This window comes from Leuciscus leuciscus, assembly GCF_965113295.1.
Source record: "Leuciscus leuciscus genome assembly, chromosome: 20".
Classification (NCBI taxonomy): domain Eukaryota; kingdom Metazoa; phylum Chordata; class Actinopteri; order Cypriniformes; family Leuciscidae; genus Leuciscus; species Leuciscus leuciscus.
Genome location: NC_138744.1, coordinates 16,449,855 through 16,466,406, shown reverse-complemented (window position 1 = coordinate 16,466,406; position 16,552 = coordinate 16,449,855). Strand labels below are relative to the sequence as shown.

At 38.2% G+C, this 16,552-nt stretch overlaps 1 protein-coding gene across 1 annotated transcript in view; it reads left to right on the top strand.

The window, feature by feature from the left end:
- Nucleotides 1-2,150: 2,150 nt before the first annotated feature.
- Nucleotides 2,151-16,552, top strand: part of LOC309483067 (nuclear pore membrane glycoprotein 210-like) — a gene marked incomplete at its 5' end in the record, with an annotated part of 28,044 nt that continues 13,642 nt past the window's right edge. The window contains 9 exons of the mRNA XM_082148708.1: nt 2,151-2,154; nt 2,231-2,340; nt 2,428-2,565; nt 4,943-5,098; nt 5,205-5,532; nt 11,796-11,941; nt 12,387-12,599; nt 13,108-13,317; nt 15,912-16,101. Coding sequence (XP_082004834.1) covers nt 2,151-2,154; nt 2,231-2,340; nt 2,428-2,565; nt 4,943-5,098; nt 5,205-5,532; nt 11,796-11,941; nt 12,387-12,599; nt 13,108-13,317; nt 15,912-16,101 — 1,495 coding nt within the window. The remainder of the gene's footprint in view (nt 2,155-2,230; nt 2,341-2,427; nt 2,566-4,942; nt 5,099-5,204; nt 5,533-11,795; nt 11,942-12,386; nt 12,600-13,107; nt 13,318-15,911; nt 16,102-16,552) is intronic.

The following is a 16,552-nucleotide window of genomic DNA, read 5'->3' as shown; positions in this document are numbered from 1 at the left end:
CAATTAATTAATTTAGGGATCAATAATGGCCCGGTTTCACAGATAGGGCTTAGATTAAGCCAGGATAAGGCCTTAGTTCAATTAGGTCATTTAAGTAGCTTTTATAAACGTGCTTTAGAAAAAAAAAAAAGACTGGTGTATATCTTGAGACAAAACAATGGCACTGAGTCTGACATATTTTAAGATATATCAGTGCAAGTTGCTTTCAGTTAAACAGCTTAAAAATAGCCTGGAAATCCAGACCTAAATCTAAAAGATGAATGGTCTGGCGTCGACTAATGAAAATCGCCTAGCTCGAGGATGCATTTGAAAATCTCACTGCACGCAATTGGATAACACTACGACCAATCACAACAATAAACCCCATACGCTTAGCTATACTCTTACCGTATCCGGTCAGCAAAACAGCAAAAATGTCCTTCTTGCAAAGGAACGATTCGAGCGGCGTCTTCTGTTCCTGTTTTAGATAAAAAGCCAAGTCTAACTCGTTCATTGTAGCGGCCAAAGCCGTTTCAAACAACTGGTATTTATCCATAGCCATCTTGAAATGTTTACTAATGACTTCGACGTCACAGTGCTGTCGTCATCTGTTTAGCTCGCCTCTGGCCCGCCTATATCAGATAATCCGATGTGATTGGTGCAGCTCAGATCGAGGGGCATATTTAATGAGCATCATTACTCGACACCAGAGTAACTCGCTGAGCAAATTCAACTTGTGCTCTCGCAAGAACTCTGGATTACCAGGGTAGCTCAAACATGCATTTTAGTCTGGAACTGTCTTTCAAAGACCTTACTAACCCCAAACTTTTGAACAGAATATTAATATGTATACTGATAAATAATACATTAAAAAAAAACAAATGTGGTACTACTGACATATTTTGCATCCCTAGAGACATGTTATCCATAGATAACAAAACATGTAGAAATTGTTTTGTAATGTATGGGCTGATCAAATATAATGATGGTAATGGTAATATATTCTAATTTGTGTGTGTGTGTGTGTGTGTGTGTGTGTGTGTGTGTGTGTGTGTGTGTGTGTGTGTGTGTGTGTGTGTGTGAATGGGTGGGTGTTCAGAATGTAGAAGCAGCCAGTGTGACTTTGTTTGTGATAGACAGACTACACCTGAGTCCAGCTGGAGATACGTACCTGCTACAGGGATCCATGATCAGATACAGTCTGTGGAAAACAGAGCAAGAAGGAGAGACTGGTACAAATAAAATCTGGTTTATGCTGTTTTGGTGCTGGTGGACCATCATAGCATGTTGTTCACTAACAAAACAATGCTGATGAAGCTGGTGAAACTGATTGACCAAGGGCAGCTTGCTGGTCATAAAAAACAATCCATCACCCTCCAATAGGGATACAAGCATATCAGCATCCCAAACCAGCAATGGTGGTCTTTTTATCATGACATACTGATTCAAATACAATATTGTGCTTGTAAAACTAGATACTAAAGTTAAGGACTCAACTCCTTGTCATTGACAGAGAAATGTTAAAAATGAATGCATGATGTTTATTATTCAAGCACTGGTTAAGCTCTGGACTGTGTTGAGCTTTCCTCTAAAGCCAACTGAACGCATGAATCTCATTTGACAAGTGTCCTCAACACCTCTTCACATAAACACACACCCGAGATTACCAATATGCCAGTGGCTTTTATATGCTTATGCCAATATGGCATTTAAACTGTATGTTAACACTTTAACACCTAACCACATGATTTCACACTTCTAGATAATTATATTGCATCCCATGAACACATCGTTGCATTTGTCAAGAGAGATATGTTAAATTTTTTACACCTGCATCTAATTACTCACTGTTCTGTCTGTTTGCAGAGGTCACTCTCTCTGAGGAGGGATACGGCCTGGCTGTGGATGGATGCAAGGGCAGAATGTGCCATCATGACATCATCTGTGTTGAGCGTGAAACAGCAACAGTCACCGCCCTCAAGCCGGGTCATACGACACTATCAGTTGAACACAACAGTATCCGACGCAACTGTGTTTTTCATTGAAACATTATGTTGTAGGGCATATGAGTATATTGTTATGGTTCCAAGCTCAATTGTGACTCAGATCTGCCCCCTGAAATAATGTCCCAACTCCCTCGCACTTCTGTATATGTGGTGCAGCCCAGCTACATGAGTGAGTTACACATATTATGAGAGTTACACACCTGTATGAGAGTTTATGTTTATTTACATTTGTCTGTGTGTTTCAGCATTGAGTGTTGAGGAGGAAGAGGACAGGTGGGTGTTGGAGACAGGGCGGCAGTATTCTTTGACTGTCCGTATCCATGACAGCAAGGGTCATGTGGTTCACCTGTCACAGGTTGTGCTTCATAGTTTCTGTGCTTCACGGTTTGCTCCACTGCATCTCTTGACAGGAGCATAACGTCTGAACTTTAACCCTGTGCAGAATGTGGTGATTGTTGTGGAGGAGACTGAGGGGTTAGTGGCACTCGAGTCTTTGTCTGATCCATCCTGCCATCTCCTGCAGACCATCATGAAAGGAAAGACTTTAATACAGGCCTCACTTTATAGCATCGTCTCTGAGGTAACATACACACACACATATATATACAAAGATTTGACAATTCATCAGTGCACATTATTCCAAGGAAAGAATAATTTGTTTTTGTAATTTTCTAAATGTAATAGCTTGTTCTTCTTTCCTTCCTTTTGCGATGGTCACTTATGGAAAACGTTAAAGTGCCCTAATGTGCTATTTTAAAGGGATGCTATTTTTACATGCATCCCCAAAAAATTTTTTTTTACAGTCGTTGTGATCGGGAGCAGCTTCTCTACTAAATAGCGAAGTTTACCTTCTTCAACGATGTTACCACCTCTCAACTGAGAAATATCATTAGCTTTTCAGTTCTGAAACTATTGTATTGATAAAGTCACGGGCCAGCGCTGACAATACATTTTTGTGCGCATGTATGTTTCCGTGTGTGTGTGTGTCTGTAATGTGTGTGCGTTTGTATGGGAGACAGAGCGGGAGAAAAATGGTGTGCTTTCCAAAGGTAACAAAATTTAGTTTTGTGGTAAAAACATAGGAATAGTTAGTCATTTTCATCCTATTGTTTGTTATATTCATTTGCTTTGTCAATGTCTTTTGCTGTTGTAGGCAATAAGGACCTTTGAAATAAGTGAAATAATTTGCCGAAGTGATATGGAGCTGTAATGTGCAAGACCTTTCTGGAACTACTTCAGCTGTGCGTTTACTGAAAAATAATTGCACACTTTAAAATGTACATAAACTAATCAGAATCAAGCATTTAACAGCCCCGTAGTATATAAAAAAATACATTTACTTGACATCAGACTTTTGAACTGTAGCGTATGTCTATAGAATTACTTTGTGTTGTTATAGGTTTAAACACAATTTTACAAAACAATTTTACAATACAGAATACAAGACTTGTGTTTTCATGTGCAACTCCAGTTCATTCCGTGGGATGTTCTGCAAACCTTTTCTGAGCAAGCAACAGTAACTAAGGAGGATAAATCTTAGCATATTGTCTTTTTGTCATCAGTGAGCAACCTGAATGTGTACATGGATGGTTATATACTTTCACATAGACATCAATATCAATATCTATGTTTACTGCATTACCAGAACCCTGAAAAATGGTTTTACTGATACCATTATTTTTGTGCTGGTTTTTGTTCCCTGTTGGGTATTGTCATGGGTTTAATTAAACAATACCAATGTCATCAGTGTGTCAAAATCCTACTTCTGGGATTTTGTTCAGTTCATTGCTCAGTTTGAGGGGTTTAGTCAGGGTTATTTCACAAAAGTGCATTTCAGTCTTATTGGAGTAAATGGCACAAGCTGTTTGCAGATCTAGAGGGGAGCCCCACCTCAGGGGGCATGATTAGACTGAGAGCAGGAAATGAGGACACACACACTGTGAAGTGTAAAGAGAGGCATCATGGGGTGTATTGGGAAACCCATTGTTTAAAAAGGAAAAGACAGCGTGTTCCATCTGCGGGAGGCACTGTGGTTGCAGAAGATGAAATGCGTCTTAGAGGGGGGCAGTTTTATCCGATCGTCATGCAAGCGTTATGGTTCTACAAAATGAGCACCGGGGGAAACATTGCGTTTGTTTCGTTCTGCAACTTCCTGTCGATCCCCGCTTAGTTATAGGGATCATCTATTCGATTAATGGGACAAAAATGAAGGGAAAACCTTCCAAACTGCCTCCAAGGGAAATCATCCTTTTAGGCAGGCGTAAATCTTCCTGTCAGACCTTCACCGCGAACGCTGTGGTGCTGCTTTGTAGTTTGGCTGACTATTGAGCTGGTTAGTATCGGCTACATCAGGTTGGGATTTCTCAGCCTTCTTTAAGTGATATTTACCTAGAGTTTGTGTCTGTGACATGTTCTGTTATATTATTGTAAAAGTAGTTATTTAAAATAACTTTCATGTGTTATTCCAAGCGTTTATAACGTTTTTTGTTGCCACAGACCCACAATGATGGTTCTTTTGTGTTTCTAGGGGCCATGTTTCTAAAATATAAATGCAGTATATAGTTCAGTTCAGTTAACTGAAAAGTCCCATTTATGCTGTAAAAATAATAGATTATTTTTAATATAAAAAATTAAATATTGTCTGAAAAATATTTGTCTTTCATAAAGTACTTTACCCACCATTAGAGTAGTGCTAGTTTTCTAAAAAAAAGTATTTACTTGGACAACCGACTTATGTAACAGGATGGTGAAGAGTGGCTTGTCATCCCACCAATCAGAGTGCGACAGGAAGTCGAAATCTACAACCCTCTTACCCTGCATCCCTCTATGATTGTGTTTCCGTGGCAACCCCACAATAAGCTGTATCAGCACAAAATTCAGGTGCCGTTAAAATCAATATTATTATCTATATATGTTGGAGCATAATGACTCTTTGCTATAACTGACTGTGTTTTCAGGTGGAGGGAGGAAGTGGCTCTGTGAAATGGGAAGTGTCTGATAGTGGAATTGCCACAGCTACGGTAAAAGGGGTGGTCCTAGCAGGAAAGAGGAGGGGCCAGGCCGAAATTCAGGTTTCAGATTCCAAAAACATCCTACATAAAGTAGTTGGGAAGGTAAAATTTGCACTCACTATCACACAAACATATATATATATATATATATATATATATATATATATAAAAATTCCTGTGTCTGATGTTTCTCATTATGTGTGTACAGGTGATGGTTGTAAGGCCTGGCCGGTTGCAGCTAATTCCTCAGAGGGGCGATTGTCGTGTGGCGGACAGGATAGATATTCCCTTGGCTCTTTGGGGCATTCAGGACCCACCAAACACCTGCTCTCAGACAGCTTATGTCTTTGATAAACATTCAAACACTCACAGGAGCACCAGTACAAATTCTCAGGCAAACTTCTTCTCCGATACACAAAATCCTCAATGTGGAGAATCTCTACTGGAGGACAGAAATCTTGTGGCCGTCACAGACTGCTCTCGACTCTCTCTGCACGTTCACACTGAACCTTCCGGCATCTTCACACACATGTCAGGTGCATCTCCATCTCTGCAATTGTACATGGTTCATCCATTCATACTCCACTGATTTCTTCAATATTCTCTTACTCTGATGGCCCTTTCATTCATTCTGGGCATATCGAACATAAAGAATAAGTGATCATCTACTCCCAGTCACACACAGAGACCCCCTCACTGCTTACACACACACAGACACCCCCCATTTAGGATTTCCTCTCCACTGCACGCACAAATTAAAATAGGATTAATTAGTTCATTTCTCTTGGTTTAATTTAAAGCACTGGGAAAGTCAATATGCGCTTTCTCTGTGTAATCCGGTTAGTACATTAGCCCGTAAACATCAAGTTGATGGAGTGTATGCGTGTTTGTGTTTGACAGGGGATTTACGTACCGATAACTCGCACAGCTGTCTGGCACGTGAAGCCAGCACTTGGATTGTGAACTTGAACATTCTTAGAGTAAAATTTGTTGGGTTATATTCACAACAGAGACTGCATTTGTTACACCCAAATAAAAATGACCAACATCACAGTTGTACCCCATTTTCATTCAAAAAAATGTTTTAAGAAAATGAGGATATAACAAAAACAATATGCCAACTGGGATATTTTTAAGGCTATATTTAGATATACTTGAATACTTGAAACATCACAGATTAAATTTAGCTCCCTGAGATGTTACATGTGTTATGGCAGTTTAATTCACTAAACAATCATCTTTGGCGTAAGAGACAGTCTGGAATCAAATGATCATTAAAAAGTAATTTATTATCTTGCAAGAGGCCCAATTGCCACACAGAGGTAGTCAGTACAGTCTGTGAAACAAGTGCGACCAGGAGGGAGGGGCAGGCCAGTCTTTATACTCTGTTATTGTTATCTTCCAAGGTTCTTTAAACTCCAGAGATGGATAAGACACTCCACCAGTGATCCTATTATACTGAACTTTAGTTTAGCTTAACTTACAGCCTGCAAGTCCTAAATTGGACAGCCCTTTGACCTTAGGGGTTAGGGCTTCAGCCTTCAAAGCTCTCCCCCTCTTTCTCCTGCCTCACAGAAGTTCCACATCAATCATTATATCACATAGTCAGCAACACACATAGTAGTCAATCTAGTGTATGTTAATGAAAATCAAAGTAAGTAATGAAAATCAAAAATCTCCCATTACACTCCTCCCTTTTTATCATTCATTGATAATTGTTTCATCAAAAACACTCACACAGTACTAATAATCATAATGAAACGTACCAAGTTCAAGTCTTACATCACACTTATACTTCTCATTTCTCAATTTCATATAACTGATCATACTCTTAAACTTAGTAGACAAAAAGATTAAAATTAAAACTATTAGGCAAAACCATTAGAATTAAAACTAGTTTGAAAAAAGATTAAAATGAAATAAGCTCAGGCTATTTTTTCAGGGATAGACCCTTAATTTTACAGCAAGCAGATAAAGGTTTATTCTGGAACCGGGCTAGACGAACGAGCTCTGTCATTGCATCCCCAACACTATAGGTCGGACCCTCAGTCATTACAGTATAAACAAGAAAAAGTTGGATTAATATTTAGTAGGAAAACAAAACATGCTATAAAAACACAGATAAAGTAGATAGGAAAACTCCTCATATTCAAACCCTGTCCTTGTATGCCATCTCTTAACATATCATCATCGTTCTAAAAAATAAAAACATCAGAAAAATTCAACAAAAATGAAATAAGAAAAATAAAAACATAAACAGAAAACATAAAGAAAACATTAATTTACCACATGTTACTATAGCTTCCGCTATCAGTATCAAAGTCAGATTTTGTTCACCAGTTTCATCATCAGAATGGACTGTCATTTTTTTGTTAACTTTTAATTCAATCGGGCAATGGTTTTACTTAGTAAGCTCTATTTAATACCCTATTTAATAAAATCTAACCATAAGAGTCATCATTGAATAGATTTTCTACTTTCCCTGAAAACATTTGCACCAATCAAATCATTAGATCCATATCAATACTAAGCCCTAGTTTGATTTAATCAAATAAAATCATCAAAATCGTCACAAAACAAATTATTCTGCTAAACTTAAACCATTTGTTGGTCCACATCCTCCTCCAGGTGCGTTGATCATCTCGTTCGCCCCATGGACATTCCGTCTTCACCAATATGACACTTTGCGTGCCGTTGCAATGGGCTTTCCCTCGCTGGCAAAGGAGGTACGTTACTAGCACGTCCTTGATCCCTCACTGCCCTCCGCGTCGGCGCGTGGGGTTGCTGAGGTTGGTTGGTGTAGTCTAAGGTGAGAGGCGTGGATCCAGGTGTCACCCTCTCCAACCACTTTCTGATCATTAAAAGATTTTCTTCAGATCCCGACCGCACCTCCACTCGAATCAACCATTTCCTGCCTGCTGTCACCTGTGAATGCAGACCCTAGCTATTTTATCATTGACCGCTTGTCTTGCCGGTCGTCCCTTTTGGTGTGACCTGTCGAATCAACCGCCTGAAACATATTGTCACCAGATAATTGTGCTCACTGAATAGCACTCAGGGTCCTTGTTTTACCTGAAAAACACTCAACCCACTTTGCTCATGTCAACAAAACAATATTTCTACATTTGGAACAGAATCAGTTCTGTTCGACACAATCCATCCTGACATTCTGCCCTGTATCAAAAGTCTGCATGCTCTGTAAAGAAAAACAAATGTCGAGGTTACTGTCAGATAGTAAAGTACGTAGTTTCTTTTGTCTGCGGTGTTGCCGCGGCCTTCGCTGCCACATCTGCCCTGGCGTTCCCTGTTGAAACAGTCCCTATTATTAGCACACACATACAACACTTTTGTTAGGGAGAAGAATGACCCCAGTTAAACCCAGTGTCCTCCCAACATTTATTGTCCCACCTGTGCGATTGCATTCAGCAAATGTGAACCCCTTGGTATGGCAATTGTTACCATCCCCCTTTTGATGCATGATCCAACATTACATTCTTCACTCCAAGCCACAATCTCATCTTCTTATCGAAGTATTTGAAGGACAGCGGCCCTCAGTTTCACCGCATATCCTGCCTTTCAGACCTGTTGTTTGGTCTCTTAAGTCAGTCATCAACAAACATTTTCCAATGTCAAAGTCATCAATTGTTTCTATCAGGTCAGGTCGTGGTGTACAGACTTGGTCAGTATCAGTCAAACAACATTCTCCTTCTTTGTTCAGTTCACAATATTCATAAATGTGAAGGGCTCTCTGGATAAGTTGATATTGCCTTCGCCAATGTGTCACTTTTGTTGTTGCCATCAAATCTGTACCATTTTCTCAACTCATAATGGATGACAATCTGCAACTTCACAATTCAGATTTACATAAATACTTAAACTGATCCAGAAAGTAATTCAAATCAACACCATAAATGTAAAAAATAATTACTGCCAGACAGTGCTTGATGACTAATCACCTTAAAGCTTGCCCCGTGTTCTGTATTGTCTTTTCATCAGATTTTTGGCTTCTTTAAAATTTGTCATTTGCCTTAACGGAATAGCTCCCCTAAACAAACACATACCAAACATGAATTAACACTCATAAAACATACAATGCTGTCACCGCCAAACAAACACACACGCATACCTGACTATGAACCGCTCATATTCTCATATTCATATCTTTTGGTGTTTACTCTAAACATATTTAAATTTTAAATAAGATTTTAAACTTCTCATTTTCCTGTAGCTTTGATCTAATTTTACATGGTCTCTTAACCAGTTTCAAAGCACGTCTGTTCATTATTCATTTTGTCTTAGAAAAGTCAGCTGGGTTGTTCTTGTTCATTATCATTATTTTGCTTCAGCTTGCTTTATCAGGCCGATAACAGAAAGACAGACAGAGTACCCTTCCTCCACTCAGCAGTCTCTCTCACTATAAACAAATAATCTTTTCAACAGCCCCCTAAGACTGTAACTAAATAAATCATAGTCTAGAACCCTTAATAGTTCACAAATTTTAAAATACAAATGTTTAACTCAAATTAGTACCATTACAACAATCTAAAATACATTATGCTATGAGCATTTCTAAGGTTATCTTTAGTTTAAATACTCCATTCCCCAAACCTTTGTTATCCAGAAATTTCTCTTAACTCATCACAAGCTGTCTTCATCTTTAGCCACCAACATGTCTAATGACCTTCAGGAGTTAAAACTATCTTACAGACATATTATTTCAATATCAACACTTCTCCTTTACCTTTCTTTTCTACCTCACTTACTCGTACGTTCTTTTCACTTTCTTTAACACTGCGTTCACATTCTTAGTTCTTTCTCAGACTACTTTCAAACACACATTAATACACGTCACTTTCACATTATCACTTTCTTTTCTGAGTGTCCATTTACAATTACGGACTAAATGGCCCTGCTGACCACTTCTCATTTTCCCTATAGTTTGATCATTGAGCTTTCAAACGGCTCCAACTTACTGCACACCCTTGAAGCAGTGTGTCCCGATCAGGAATGTAAACAGAGCCACTGATAAGCAGTTCTCTGTATTCTTTTACAGTCCACCAGTGGCGGATTCAATCACAATAGCCAAATCATAATCTTCATCATTATTATTGGCCGCACTTTAATTTCATAAGTTGCAAACAAAAGTTTCTTTCTTTGTTTAGCCAGTCAAGTTGTTGTTTAAATTTCCAAACACAATCAAAACCCTGACTACCATTTACTTAATAATTTCTCCACATTTCTTTGAAGTGAGCTTCAGAGCACAGCTGCTTACAGCGTTTGCTCTCTTCTGTCCTCTATCAAATGGTTAGTCTGCATATTCAACTTAATGTTATCATTATTTTCTCAGTCCCTAAAATGCACAGACAGCCATTATAGCTGCCTCCTCCTTCAACTCCTGTTACGAAAGTTCTCTAGACATCATTATTTTACCAATAAAATATATAATTGTTCCCCATTCTGCTTAATAAAACCTTTTTTTCATTGCACAGTATACCGGTGTGCAGTATTTACTATTAGATGTCCCCATAATGGCTGTTATTTTCCTTCTTTCACTATTGCATGTGGATTTTACTTCAGCGCGCTTACTCTAATTTTCACCCGAAATCAGGAAAGGTTTTGGAATTAATTTTTCTGCATACTCTCAATTGACTCCCTGGAAGTGTTCCAGTGATCAATTATTTCAGCTCCTATTAATCTCACAATAACGAGTACTCGGCTTCGGTCTGGACAATCGCTCGACCTGCCTAGGTCTCAATTTCCTCGCCCTTTTTAAAAGCCTTCCCTTCCTCGTACCACAGCTCTAGTTTCAGTTCTCAAATACAGCCACTATGGTTCACCCACAAAATTTTCTTTTCAAAATCCCCAAATGAAAAATAAATTTGCTGTCTCTTACCCAAGATTTTCTGTTGCCACCTGGATTCTTTCTGATTCCAGTGGAGTTCCTCCTGGCCCTGATAGCAGTTGGCTCTTCTCTCTCAATTCTGCGAGGTAAGACTAAAGCCTGGTGCTTCAGGATGATCAGTCGTCAATCCGCTTTACTCAGGGCCAGAAGAAACCGCCATGGAATCCCAACTTCTGACACCAACTGTTATGGCAGTTTAATTCACTAAACAATCATCTTTGGCGTAAGAGACAGTCTGGAATCAAATGATCATTAAAAAGTAATTTATTATCTTGCAAGAGGCCCAATTGCCACACAGAGGTAGTCAGTACAGTCTGTGAAACAAGTGCGACCAGGAGGGAGGGGCAGGCCAGTCTTTATACTCTGTTATTGTTATCTTCCAAGGTTCTTTAAACTCCAGAGATGGATAAGACACTCCACCAGTGATCCTATTATACTGAACTTTAGTTTAGCTTAACTTACAGCCTGCAAGTCCTAAATTGGACAGCCCTTTGACCTTAGGGGTTAGGGCTTCAGCCTTCAAAGCTCTCCCCCTCTTTCTCCTGCCTCACAGAAGTTCCACATCAATCATTATATCACATAGTCAGCAACACACATAGTAGTCAATCTAGTGTATGTTAATGAAAATCAAAGTAAGTAATGAAAATCAAAAATCTCCCATTACACATGCAATCTCAAAAAGCCAACCAAAATTATTTTGATTGATTTAAAAATAATTATTTCCTGTTTTCACTGTAAGATTTGTTGGAGATTTGTCAAACTAATGAACTCAATATTTAATGAAATGAAATCAATGTGGTAGCGCAACATGTACACATATTATTTATTGTGGTTTTTCTTAACCTATTAATGTATCTACCTGATTTAAACCAGCCTCTCTCTCTCTCTCTCTCCCAGGATCTTTGCCTCCAGGTGCTGAATTCTGTGGAGGGGTCCGAATGGAGGCTCTTTCACAAGGACACGCTGTTGTTACCATCACAGTGGTAACAGAGGCATGCAACATCAGTGAGACGACAACACTGGTGGCCTACAGTCCTCTTAAAGTATGCTGTTTGTGTGTGTGTGTGTGTGTGTGTGTGTGTGTGTGTGTGTGTGTGTGTGTGTGTGTGTGTGTGTGTGTGTGTGTGTGTGTGTGTGTGTGTGCACAACTGTGTGTGCGTGTATGATTTGTGGTAAGTGTCATGTCTGTATAAAGGGTGATTTATCAGCCCTATGGTGGCTATTTATTAAGATAATGAACTGTTTGGATGTAGCAGAAGATTAATGTGAAACTGCGCTCCTGATCAGTGATGTATGACTGTAGCATGTCAGGGAGCAGTGGAGCTCTCTGGTACACTCGTGAGGGTTTAACAGGACAGTGTGATGGATCAGTGCTTTTGCCAGTCATTCACTAATGAAAGACAACAACAGTTTTAACAAGGACATTATCATAAGCTTTTGACTCCACTTAACCTCTCAGTGACATTGTTCTCTCCTTCTTTCGCTCAGTCGCTCGCGACTGAGGTTCTTCTCTCGGTGGGCTCATCTCGTGATGTTATATTCGAGGGGGGGCCTCAGCCCTGGCCCCCGGCCCCCTTCCGTTTTTATAGTGACATCAAGGTGCTTCCAACAGGGAGTGTTACCGTGGAGGCACTGAGTCCGACCCAAGCAAGGACACCTCGACATGCGTATCAGGTCATGTGCACCTCCGTGGGAAAACAGGTTGGGAAATGTCTTTAACTGCAAAGTATCAATCATATTGCATATGTACACTAAATACTGCTTTTACATTGATAATAATAAGAAATGTTTCTTAAGCAGCAAATCAGCATATTAGAATGATTTTTGAAGGAGCATGTGACACTGAAGACTGGATTAATTATGCTTTGCCATCGCAGGAATAAATGGCATTTTAAAATGTATTAAGGCGCTAAATATATATAGTCTGCATCATATATATATATATATATATATATATATATATATATATATATATATATATATATATATATATATATAATATATATATATATATATATATATATATTGTTGTCTGAAAACAATTTGGTGGATATTTTGTGGGTTTGTATGCCAAAAAAAACAACTATTGAGATAGTATTCTTCATTATAAAGAATTCATTCTAAATTTGACATTTCTCTGCTGCGTAAGCCCTTTATGCATTGAGTGTGTGAAATGCTTTTTTACTTGTGTGTGTGTTTATGTGTGCAGTGGTTGGTCTTCAGATGTGGGAATACTCCAGGACCGTTCAACGAGATTCCCGCAGTCGAGGAGAGCAGAGTTCATGTGGCGTGTGGCATCCCCGCTAGTCTCTCTCTCTCTCTTCTCTCGTCAACCACCTCCTCCCCGTCCTCACCTTCATCCATCCCTCTATTCTCCCATCACTATTCCTGCACTCAGCCTCAGTACCCCTGTGGACTGGTGAGTAATGCCCACTTTATCCTCTCTCTTTCTCGTTTTGCCCCTTCCTGCTGTTATGTCCTCTCACAAACTCTTTTATGAATCACTCATTTTCCTCTTTTTCCTTCACCTGCCCAGACCTCTCTTTTTTCTTTTCATTTTTTCATTTTCTCACCCTCCAGGTGTTTCTCTCTTTCTGTTTCACCCCTACACCCACACCAGAACTCCGTCTCTCTCCTTCCCTCTTTTTGCTGCTCTCATTTGCCATGCAATTATGTGAGATATGCAGGGTGAAGTGTTATGGCAGTTTCCATAGTAACCGCATGCATGGGCCCTCAATGTGTGTGTGTTTCCTCTCCTGACATAGATGCTCTAGAAACCAAATCTTTGATCAATGTCAAACCCTCGCAATCAATATACCCTCAGTAATATACTAAAACCATTTCTGAGAATGAAACATCACATCATATCTCTTATTGAAACCGAAGGGCACACGTGAGTGATGAGGAAAACTTCGATTTTTGGTCATAAATGTTCCTTTTTTGGTCACAGCACACTGAGAGAGGCAGAAATTGCATTAGATTTACCAATTTAATGAAGCATGTCATTAGTCAAAGTGAAACACACACACACACACAAAATGGAAAGAATAATTACAAGCCGGCAGAATGCCAGTGATCGCATACTCACTTATTTACTTATTTACACACATTTCTACAAACCATGATGAGTGTGTGCAGTACAGACACCAAAATGGTAATATGTTAAGGACTAACTGACAAGTTGGCAAAGAAAAGAGTATTCATATTTTCGTCATTATTTATACATAATTAACACATATATTAATTGTACTGTTCAAAAGTTTGTGGGTCGGTAAGATTTTGTGCTCACCAATGCTGCATTTATTTGATAAAAAATACAGTAAAAAATGGTAATATATCATAGTAATGAAATATCATTACTGTTTATAATGCCAAGAATAATGCAATTTCAATATATTTTCAAATAAATTAAATGTATTCCTGTGATGGCAGCTTTGACTTACTGCAGTCATTACTCCAGTCTTCAGTATCACATGATCTTTCAGAAATTATTAGTATGATGATTTGGTGCTCAATAAATATTTCTTATTATTATCAGTGTTGAAAACAGTTGTTCTGCTTAATAGTTTTGTATACATTTTTTTAAACCATGATAATAAAAAAAAAATCTGGATTATTTGATGAATAGACAGTTTGATGAAAAGAGTAACATTTATTTGAAAGAAATTTTTTTTTGTAACATTATGAATGCCTTTACTGTCACTTTGTATCAATTTAATGCATCCTTGCTGAATAAAAAAAAAACTTACATAAATCTTACATCCAAATAAATAATGTGACCATTTGGTCATAAACTGACGGATGGCAAAAAAAGGACTATTACTGCACATTCTTGTGACTGATATCTCTGCCACCTTTGTTCAAAGATTCATTCACACATTAACTAGGTTCACAGTTTCTTTCTCATGATTATAGAGCACCAAATCAATAGTTTATTGCTTTTCTGCTATATTTGAAATATTTTTCCTGTGTGCCTTCTATCCACCTTATTCCTGCGCCCATGACGCTTTGCGCGAATTATGGGTGTAACTTCCGTAAAGCTGTAAACAATCAGTGAAAAGGCTCTCTCTATGAATGCAATACGTTAAAAAGTGTCACAATGACATTACATTATTCTACTCACCCTTCAACCATCGAACATTAAAAAGAATTTTAAAAGTGTAAAAGCATCAACAAGGTACTTTCAACAGACCAAATAACCCCAAGAGCGCAAGTCTTTCCACAGCAATAACGGACAGGTTAAATATCACTGTAGTAATATCTGTATTATGTAACTTATGTTGCCTTAATCAAAAATGTTCATTAACTTAAGCATTACGTGATACTATTTCAAAGTGATTTCCGTCATTTTGACAGATTATAAATAGCATTTACCTGTGAAAACAAACCTGGAAAGAGACGTGAGGATTTGAGGAGAATAACGAGAGATTCTTTGTGCATTCCAGTGAATTATTAATGGAATATATCGTAAATTAAATTCGGGAGATCAGACCACAAATGTGCAGTATATGTTGTCCTTTTTCATACTTTTACAGCGGATTGCAAAGGGAAAAAAGAAAATAATCACGAGGAAAAGAAAGCAGCGACTGAAAAGAGCTTTTGCCATGGATATTCTTGTTATAACATGTCACGTTAAAATACCAAGTATAACGTTATTCTCATGATGTCTGAAAATAAATCAAGAAGGAAAATTGACAGCTCATCCGGTTAAACTGACAGATCAGCTTTATTTGTAGGGCAACCTTATGATTTGAAATGATTCGTTTCAGCCTTTTTGAATGAAAATTCCCCAAACCAGAAGTGCCACCCATAATTCAAAGCGCATTAAGCTCTTCAGGAATAAGGTGGATAGTGAGATAGTTTAAGCATGATTTTATCACTATTTATTTAACAAGGTCACGCTTTATCTCTTTCAGTGTTTGGACTTCTTTTATTCTCTCAGAATTACTCTGATGTAATTGAATATCACATTACCATATTCTTTCATGTCATTCTTTTCTTTCTCTCTCACAGTTATCTGTGTCCAGCACTAGGGATGCTACATTGCAGTTGTCTGTGTTTGACCAAAAGGGGGTGCAGTTTGATAATTTCACTTCCTGTTCGGTGAGGTGGTCCTCCTCTGACCCTGGTCTCCTCTCACTGGGCCCCCAGTCCACAATGACAGCGGCAGACAGACCAACTCAGACAGGCTACAAACCACATGGTGTTTTGCTTTGCACTGTATTATTTTGCCATTTTTTGGTTTCACAATATTGTGTAAATTGATCAATGACGCTCATTTGTTTGTCCGAATCTAATAAGTCATTCAAAAATAGATTAATGCAATTCATGCATGAAATGAATACACCACTTCTATTATGAGTTTTTAATTTCGGAATTAAATAAAAAAAATGTCAGACTGATACAGCTGTCCTGATGCCATAATTGTTTTAAAGAATTATGCCTTATTTAGTTCTGTGGCATAATATTTTAGTAATATTTCTTAAAAGCAGTTACATTATTATTATTATTATTATTATGCTATTTCTAAATTAAAAAGCAGTGAAGCAGTTTTGGTAAAATATTATTAGTTATTTAGCTATTTCTAAATCAATAGTTCCTAACAATTCATTTGATTAATAACACTTTACTTTGTACAGTATATATAGATATAT